Below are 10,585 nucleotides of genomic sequence, written 5' to 3'. Positions count from 1 at the left end.
TGTGTGAGTATGTAGGTATATATGTCAATCAACAGGTAAAGCAGATTAATAATAATAATAACAATAATAATTAATAATAATGATAATTATTGCAGATGATAGATTATAAATAAATCATTTAGGGACAAGGGGGTGAGATTAAATAAGTTATACTTCTTCTCACTCCTTTTCGAACACTAGATGTGGGACTGTTTATGTTGCTAATGCTGTTGTTGTAAATGTCATTTTTGTTTTGATTTCTCTTACATGACTATGCACTGCATCATTTGTTTTGTTTTGTAATTATTTATTTTACTTGTTCGAAATGAAATGTATCAATCAATCAATCAATCAATCAATCAATCAATCAATCAATCTCACAACACAACGGAGACCAGGGGACACTAAAAAGTGACACACACACACATTTGAAAAGTAAGCTACATTTCAAAAACCGTCCGGCAAATAAAATGTGCAGGTAATAATGCCATTAATATAAAGACCGCAAATTGCATATAATAAGGGCCATTATCCACCTCTGTTATCGAGTATATGTAAACACCTTACATGTGTTAACATGTCTGTGTTAACATGTCTGTGCGTGTTAACATGTCTGTGTGTGTTAAGATGTCTGTGTTAACATGTCTGTGTGTGTTAACATGTCTGTGTTAACATGTCTGTGTGTGTTAACATGTCTGTGTGTGTTAACATGTCTGTGTTAACATGTCGGTGTGTGTTAACATGTCTGTGCGTGTTAACATGTCTGTGTGTGTTAACCTGTCTGTGTGTGTTAACATGTCTGTGTGTGTTAACATGTCTGTGTTAACATGTCGGTGTGTGTTAACGTGTCTGTGTGTGTTAACATGTCTGTGTTAACATGTCTGTGCGTGTTAACATGTCTGTGTTAACATGTCTGTGTGTGTTAACATGTCTGTGTGTGTTAACATGTCTGTGTTAACATGTCTGTGTTAACATGTCTGTGTGTGTTAACATGTCTGTGTGTGTTAACATGTCTGTGCGTGTTAACATGTCTGTGTGTGTTAACGTGTCTGTGTGTGTTAACATGTCTGTGTTAACATGTCTGTGTGTGTTAACGTGTCTGTGTGTGTTAACATGTCTGTGTGTGTTAACGTGTCTGTGTGTGTTAACATGTCTGTGTTAACATGTCTGTGTGTGTTAACGTGTCTGTGTGTGTTAACATGTCTGTGTTAACATGTCTGTGCGTGTTAACATGTCTGTGTTAACATGTCTGTGTGTGTTAACATGTCTGTGTGTGTTAACATGTCTGTGTTAACATGTCTGTGTTAACATGTCTGTGTGTGTTAACATGTCTGTGTGTGTTAACATGTCTGTGCGTGTTAACATGTCTGTGCGTGTTAACATGTCTGTGTGTGTTAACATGTCTGTGTGTGTTAACATGTCTGTGTGTGTTAACATGTCTGTGTTAACATGTCTGTGTTAACATGTCTGTGTTAACATGTCTGTGTGTGTTAACATGTCTGTGTGTGTTAACATGTCTGTGTTAACATGTCTGTGTTAACATGTCTGTGTGTGTTAACATGTCTGTGTGTGTTAACATGTCTGTGTGTGTTAACATGTCTGTGTTAACATGTCTGTGCATGTTAACATGTCTGTGTGTGTTAAGATGTCTGTGTGTGTTAACATGTCTGTGTGTGTTAACATGTCTGTGTTAACATGTCTGTGCATGTTAACATGTCTGTGTGTGTTAAGATGTCTGTGTTAACATGTCTGTGTGTGTTAACATGTCTGCGTTAACATGTCTGTGTGTGTTAACATGTCTGTGTGTTAACATGTCTGTGTGTGTTAACATGTCTGTGTTAACATGTCTGTGTGTGTTAACATGTCTGTGTGTGTTAAGATGTCTGTGTGTGTTAACATGTCTGTGTGTGTTAACATGTCTGTGTTAACATGTCTGTGCATGTTAACATGTCTGTGTGTGTTAAGATGTCTGTGTTAACATGTCTGTGTGTGTTAACATGTCTGTGTTAACATGTCTGTGTGTGTTAACATGTCTGTGTGTGTTAACATGTCTGTGTTAACATGTCGGTGTGTGTTAACATGTCTGTGTGTGTTAACATGTCTGTGCGTGTTAACATGTCTGTGTGTGTTAACATGTCTGTGTTAACATGACTGTGCGTGTTAACATGTCTGTGTGTGTTAACATGTCTGTGTTAACATGTCTGTGTGTGTTAACATGTCTGTGTGTGTTAACATGTCTGTGTTAACATGTCTGTGTGTGTTAACATGTCTGTGTGTGTTAACATGTCTGTGTTAACATGTCTGTGTGTGTTAACATGTCTGTGTTAACATGTCGGTGTGTGTTAACATGTCTGTGTTAACATGTCGGTGTGTGTTAACATGTCTGTGTGTGTTAACATGTCTGTGTGTGTTAACATGTCTGTGTGTGTTAACATGTCTGTGTTAACATGTCGGTGTGTGTTAACATGTCTGTGTGTGTTAACATGTCTGTGCGTGTTAACATGTCTGTGTGTGTTAACATGTCTGTGTGTGTTAACATGTCTGTGTGTGTTAACATGTCTGTGTGTGTTAACATGTCTGTGTTAACATGTCTGTGTGTGTTAACATGTCTGTGTTAACATGTCGGTGTGTGTTAACATGTCTGTGTGTGTTAACATGTCTGTGTGTGTTAACATGTCGGTGTGTGTTAAGATGTCTGTGTTAACATGTCTGTGCGTGTTAACATGTCTGTGTGTGTTAAGATGTGTGTGTTAACATGTGTGTGTGTGTGTTAACATGTCTGTGTGTGTTAAGATGTGTGTGTGTGTTAAGATGTGTGTGTTAAGATGTCTGTGTGTGTTAACATGTCTGTGTGTGTTAAGATGTGTGTGTGTGTGTGTGTTAAGATGTGTGTGTGTGTGTTAAGATGTGTGTGTGTGTGTGTGTTAACATGTCTGTGTGTGTGTGTGTGTGTGTGTGTTAACATGTGTGTGTGTGTTAAGATGTGTGTGTGTGTGTGTTAACATGTGTGTGTGTGTTAACATGTGTGTGTGTGTGTTAAGATGTGTGTGTGTTAAGATGTGTGTGTGTCTTAAGATGTATATGAACTTGTGACAGCGCTCTGAGGTTTTGATGTGTGTTTTCTTCGCCTCACGCTGAGATATTCAAACAGGCCTCCAGTCATTAGCCTCTTTGGCTGCGGATGAAAGAGGAAAGAGGAGCGGCGGAGGCTCCCCAGGAGGAGGGGGGGTGTTTAGGCCTTCTCTTGTTTAGCAGCCGGATTACAAATGACCCGGGCCGTTTGAAGCGAGACCCCTCACTCGCCTCATTACTCTCAGATAACTGGACACCAGGCGGAGGAGAAGTCTCTAATGAGGAGGAGAGATGATACTAAGCGGAGGAATTAGGAGCCTCCTCTCCTCTCCTCTCCTCTCCTCCTCTCCTCTCCTCTCCTCTCCTCTCCTCTCCTCTCCTCTCCTCTCCTCTCCTCTCCTCTCCTCGTTAAGAGACGTTTAGAGGACATTCACCTGGAGGAAGGAGGCACCTGGCAGGTCAGGGGATTCTGGGAGATATTAGATATCAATGAGTTATCAGTGGATGAGTTGATTTTAACACTCAAAGCATCTTAGAGACAAACAGCTTTTCAACTAACTCCAATACATCCCATCTCAGTCGTTATGAGACGGTCTGAGTAATGGTTAGTGGAGAGGGAGCGAAGAGACTTTCACAAAGGAAACAAAAGTAAGAGTTACATGTACTGACAACATTAAGTCATGTGACCCCATGTCCGTATAAGATACAAACTCACTCCTAGTAAAACCATGACCTCTTTTACTAACATTTGTGGATTTATTTTGCCAAAACAAACCAGATACTGTGCATCACATGTGTTGGAGTTAAGTAGCCACATGCAGCCACCATACACCTCTACAAAGGAAGGAGGCCACTGATCTTTCTGCAATCCTGCAAACACACAAACCAGCAGAGCACCGACACAGTGTCTTCAATCTGTACGCGATATATACTATTAACAAATATAGGTGAGCCCCTTCTATGACCTCCATATTCACGTAATATATAAAAGTTAAAAAGATTCAAGCTACAGTATGAACACAAACTGCAAACATGGCGGCTAACAAGACGTTGAGGAAAGAGGAAGAGATACAACTTGGTTTCTGTGCAACAACTTGAGGATTGTACTGAGAAACCACCTCATTGTCAGGATTCACACTTTTGTTTATCATATCAGGAAGCGAAGACACAGTGTTTCCACACACACACGCACACACACAGGCAGACAGACAGACAGACAGAGACAACACACACACACACACACACACACACACACACACACACACACACACACACACACACACACACACACACACACACACACACACACACACACACACACACACACACACACACACAGATGAATGCCGACTCTTTGTGGAGAAAGGGTCTCACATGTAATTGGTGCCTCGCAGCGGGACTCCGCCCCCTGAAACATTAACAAACAACAACTAACTTGTTATTCACAGACTTTTCCAACAAATCACTTTTTCTTCTGTAACGAGAGTACGTGAGCGCGGGGGAAACAACACGTCTAATCACCTCTGCAGCATGAAGCAGCCGTTTAAAGACGGAGGGATATGACTGAGAATGTTCTTTAGATCAAGAGACATGTTTTTCAAATCCACGACTTCCAATTTGTAGAGTGAGGCAGCCTGACGGGGGGCCGAGATGCAGACCACCGACGCCTTTCAGAGCCTCCATGCTGCGTCCACACAGAACCGCACGCTTTGTAGCTCCGCTTTAATGTGAGCAGCGTCAGGAAACACACATATTCAGTTCCCCTCCCGATGGGCCGCGCTGGAGCTTTGGCATTGTTTGTTATTGTTAGAAAACAAACCTCACTTTATTTAAACCCCTGCTGGGGGTTTCGCAAACAATCATTTCAGATTTAGAGATATATCTTTCTTCCAGGAAGTTTGGTTCTGTAATAACCGACTAGGAAACATCACGGTCAACATTTAGGGAGCTTCGTTCTTCTCTCTTCATTATTGTCAAACTGTCAAAGTTGCATCAGCCCGGTTTGTTTGCACATTATCAATTTGCAAAAGTGGAAACAAATGTCAAACACTGATAGAAAAGTTTATGCTTAACGTGTAATTCAATAAAGTCTATTCTCTGAAACGCAAGGAGGTGTACGACCCAAATATTCAGAGTTGTTCTTCCTGATCATGCTGCTTCTTCTCACATTGATTTTCAAGTGGAACTATTATTATTAATTTTGTGACATCACTATGTAACACTCGCGCTTCTATTGGCTAGCGCTCCAACACATTGTACGTGATAGGCTAAGGGGGCGGGACATCACAGGCAGTATGAGAAAAATAAAGAGCTTTTTGAACATTAAAGCATGGAGACATGTCCCAGAAGAGAAACTACATACTGATATACACCTGAACATCAGCAGGAGAGGACTCTTTAAAGTAGAGACACTACATACTGATATACACCTGAACATCAGCAGGAGAGGACTCTTTAAAGTAGAGACACTACATACTGATATACACCTGAACATCAGCAGGAGAGGACTCTTTAAAGTAGAGACACTACGTACTGATATACACCTGAACATCAGCAGGAGAGGACTCTTTAAAGTAGAGACACTACATACTGATATACACCTGAACATCAGCAGGAGAGGACTCTTTAAAGTAGAGACACTACATACTGATATACACCTGAACATCAGCAGGAGAGGACTCTTTAAAGTAGAGACACTACATACTGATATACACCTGAACATCAGCAGGAGAGGACTCTTTAAAGTAGAGACACTACATACTGATATACACCTGAACATCAGCAGGAGAGAACTCTTTAAAGTAGAGACACTACATACTGATATACACCTGAACATCAGCAGGAGAGGACTCTTTAAAGTAGAGACACTACATACTGATATACACCTGAACATCAGCAGGAGAGGACTCTTTAAAGTAGAGACACTACATACTGATATACACCTGAACATCAGCAGGAGAGAACTCTTTAAAGTAGATACACTACATACTGATATACACCTGAACATCAGCAGGAGAGGACTCTTTAAAGTAGAGACACTACATACTGATATACACCTGAACATCAGCAGGAGAGGACTCTTTAAAGTAGAGACACTACATACTGATATACACCTGAACATCAGCAGGAGAGAACTCTTTAAAGTAGAGACACTACATACTGATATACACCTGAACATCAGCAGGAGAGGACTCTTTAAAGTAGAGACACTACATACTGATACACACCTGAACATCAGCAGGAGAGGACTCTTTAAAGTAGAGACACTACATACTGATATACACCTGAACATCAGCAGGAGAGGACTCTTTAAAGTAGAGACACTACATACTGATATACACCTGAACATCAGCAGGAGAGTACTCTTTAAAGTAGAGACACTACATACTGATATACACCTGAACATCAGCAGGAGAGGACTCTTTAAAGTAGAGACACTACATACTGATATACACCTGAACATCAGCAGGAAAGGACTCTTTAAAGTAGAGAAACTACATACTGATATACACCTGAACATCAGCAGGAGAGGACTCTTTAAAGTAGAGACACTACATACTGATATACACCTGAACATCAGCAGGAGAGGACTCTTTAAAGTAGAGACACTACATACTGATATACACCTGAACATCAGCAGGAGAGGACTCTTTAAAGTAGAGACACTACATACTGATATACACCTAAACATCAGCATGAGAGGACTCTTTAAAGTAGAGACACTACATACTGATATACACCTGAACATCAGCAGGAAAGGACTCTTTAAAGTAGAGAAACTACATACTGATATACACCTGAACATCAGCAGGAGAGGACTCTTTAAAGTAGAGACACTACATACTGATATACACCTGAACATCAGCAGGAGAGGACTCTTTAAAGTAGAGACACTACATACTGATATACACCTGAACATCAGCAGGAGAGGACTCTTTAAAGTAGAGACACTACATACTGATATACACCTAAACATCAGCATGAGAGGACTCTTTAAAGTAGAGACACTACATACTGATATACACCTGAACATCAGCAGGAAAGGACTCTTTAAAGTAGAGAACCTACATACTGATATGAACCCTGAAAAGGACCATAATATGTCTAATTTTTCATTCATTTAATTGAAGTTTTTCTTAAACAACCAGGAGGGAAATGTGTATTTTCAGTGCCGGATGAATCGGTTGGGAGTATTTTTGGCGGTGTGTGTGGGATTGAGTTCAAATAAACTACAGTGTGTGTGTGTGTGTGTGTGTGTGTGTGTGTGTGTGTGTGTGTGTGTGTGTGTGTGTTCATTCCTTCAAAAGGCTCCACCCCCCCACACGGCAAACGAGGCGCTACCTTTCTTCGCGGCGGCGGCCATGAACGAGTCATAGCTAATCCCTGGAGGGGGGTCCTCGCTTTGTCTGGTCTCGACCGGGGGGTCAGAGGCTCTGAAAGGCCGCGGATCAGTTTAACATCTATTAGCAGGAAGCTGAGACCCCCACAGTGAAGATCCTAATGGCTGCTACGCCCCCCCACCTCTGAATATGTTGTTCCTTAAGCTTAAAGCCTTTGTGTTCCTCGTGGATGTTGTTTTAAGGGGAGAAACATTTACTCCAGTTTTGTACTAAAGTAAAATGTTTGAGATACTTGATAATAATTGTTTTTACCATTTCCTGCTACTTTGTCACACAAGACTATGAAAAGACACAGAAACTGAGGAGAAACCACAATTACACCAAAAAAAGAAAAAAGTGACATGAAATAACCCAAACGACCCGAAAGACACAAAAACTGATTCAAAACAACTACAAAGACACACAAAGACAGAAAGCGTGAACCAAAATCAGACACACGGACTATGAAAAGACACCAAAAGACTAAAAGTGATGAAAAACAACCAAAGAAGCACAAAAAAAAGAGTAAAAAGTGACAGAATGAAGCTGCACATACACCACGCCACAAATCACCACTAATAGCGCGTTTCCACTATACGGCCTCGCTCGGCCCCGCTCGGTATGGCTAGGCCTCGTTAGGACTGGCTCACTTTATGGCGCATTCCCATTACAGTTTAGGAACTGGGGCAGTAACTATAGTAACGCAGTGTAGGCGGAGCCGTGACGTCATCTTCAATGAGAACCCCAGAAAAACAACACAGCCGTTAGCTGTTAGCACTCAGAGCTCACAGCTCCTCATATCTGTTCAGAAACTAGACAAAAGTTAAACAAGTACAAACCACAGACTGCCTGTGTCATGGCGAATACAGTCGCTGCTTTATTTATGTCTGTATAGGCCGTTGTTGTGAGTGTGGACGGTCGGATCATATACTGCGTTAGCTTAGCCAATCTCCATTCAGAAAACACGCATTTTAAAAGGTTTTTCGCCTGCCGTCTGTCTGCAGACTTGACAAAGCATTAATTCATGGTTTTTACTAACCGGTATCAGTATGTTGTTACTTCGGCATCATTTTGAAACGTGTATTACAATTAAATCACGGTCAAATATGTCCATCTTGTTGTAGTTGTAGCCCCCTTGCCAGCGATGCTCTCTCTAGTTTAGCATACTCAGCCCGACTCAGCCTCGTTGTCTCTGGCCCTAGAACCACGATTTTATGAGGCCAGAAAAACTGTGAATTAGGACCCGCCGGCCGGTACTAGGCCAAGTGGAAACGCAACCAAAGACGGGCCGCTGACGTCACAGCCCTCTTAAACGGGGCTCCGCGCTGTAGTGGAAACGCGCCATTAGGTGCCAAGAAGACTAAAAAGTGGCGCAAAACGACCAATTAGAGCAAAAATGTCAGACATGTCCATGAAAAGCAAAGAACATCCACAGAGACACATGAAGACCAATAACTGACTGAACTCAGGTGTGTGTTGAACCTGTGTTTATCCGTCACTGTACGACAGACACAATAAGATTAAAAGTCACTCAAAACAACCAAAAAGACAGGCGAAAAGTGACTAAAAAGTGATGCGAAATAATATTTTGTATTTTAAGCGATGTTTAAACCAAGATGAACCTGAATTGCTGATGTTCTGTCTATGAAAAGCAAACAAACAAACTAAATAAAATACTAAAAGTGACTCAGAACAACCACGAAGACACACATAAAGACCAATAATTTTATTTTGTTTTATTTCTGTTTGTCTGTATTATTGTTATTATTTTTAGCTTACATATGTATTCTGTATTCTGCATTTTGTATACTTTGTAAGTAATTGCTGTTGTCTAATTTGTCTTTTTCTTGTTTACTTTTAGTTCTTGTATTTAAAAAAAAAACGTGTTTATCCGTCACTCTAAAATAAGATAAGATAAGAAGTACTTTATTGATCCCAGTATGTGTGTCTAACATCTAGTCAGAATGTGTCTCTACTCCTGAGACGTAATAACCTCAGAAGTGACACTGCAGTGAGATATAGGCTATTGTTTTTAGACAATGCTTCATCTTGTTCAGTCAAAACATCGTATTTTGAGTCGTATCTCAGATGAAACACATATTTTTTTACATGTTTATTAGAAAATCACCAACTAACATCAGAACACAGAACACCTTTGAGCTTATTTTGTAACACAACATTTCCTGATTCTGATGAAATATAGTTCAAAATGAGTTCTCCAGATAATTACAAGATGTGATTTATCTAAATATCCCTTCTTATTTCAAGTTCTCTCACCAAGCTAATGTTCACTTGATCTATTGGCAGATTTTTGTACTTATTTCAAGAGAAATCACCTTGATTTTATTATTGTTTAACTTGTTTTTGGAGCGTCTTTTTTCCAGTTGAGGAATGCTTCGTTTGATTTGCAGCTTTTTCGTGTGTCTTTTTAGTTTTGGATGATTTCACTTCTCAGTCGTCCTCTGCTTCACCACCAGTTCTGGGAAGCCCGTCCTCTCGTCCATCTCCCGGCTGAAGGCCAGCCCCCCCGCCTCCCCCAGCACCAGCTCTGCCGTGGTGAAGACCTCCAGGCCCCCCAGCACGTGGCCCCCCACGGTGACCCCCTCTGCGTCAGAGAGGCAGATGTGGAGGTGGGCCTCGGGGTTCAGGGTCCCCACCAGAGACACGATCTCATAACGCCCGCTCAGCTGGAGCACCTGGGGAGGGGGAGTACACACCTTAGTGGGGACTGAAGACGAGGAAATGTGGTTTATTTATTTTATTTTTGAGCACCTGGAGCAGGGGGAATATATAGCATGCGGTTATAGAGTTTTATTTATTTGATTCCAATCTGATTCTTCTTGTATTATTATTGTTGTATTTGAATGTACTTATTTTATTTGTATTTAATTCTAACTGTATTTTTTTATTACATTTTTTAAATGTATTTCTTTATTACTTCTGTTGGATTTAGGTGTCTTAAGGGCGGAGAGTGTTTGTGTTTACGTTATGTATAAAAAGGCAGAATAAGATGGGATAAAAACAGACTTGGATCAATATTATTTCCCGTGTATATATAATGACAATATGGAATTTGTAAAAACTCAAAACCAATTTTTTTATGATTATCAATAAAGATTTAAACATTTTTAAAGGCCTCTGTCATTTTAAACGCT

The 10,585-nt window shown here is 40.6% G+C and overlaps 1 protein-coding gene across 1 annotated transcript in view; it reads right to left on the bottom strand.

Annotated features, from left to right (window-relative positions):
* Positions 1-9,530: 9,530 nt before the first annotated feature.
* LOC117477189 (bifunctional protein GlmU-like) overlaps positions 9,531-10,585 on the bottom strand; it is a 5,012-nt gene continuing 3,957 nt past the window's right edge. Inside the window, exon 3 of the mRNA XM_034123844.1 lies at positions 9,531-10,126. Within this exon, the coding sequence (XP_033979735.1) occupies positions 9,875-10,126 (252 nt within the window). The 3' untranslated portion in view covers positions 9,531-9,874. The remainder of the gene's footprint in view (positions 10,127-10,585) is intronic.

The sequence above is a fragment of the Trematomus bernacchii genome, unplaced genomic scaffold (genome assembly GCF_902827165.1).
Source record: "Trematomus bernacchii unplaced genomic scaffold, fTreBer1.1, whole genome shotgun sequence".
Classification (NCBI taxonomy): Eukaryota; Metazoa; Chordata; class Actinopteri; order Perciformes; family Nototheniidae; genus Trematomus; species Trematomus bernacchii.
This window is presented reverse-complemented; position numbering and strand designations above follow the sequence as displayed.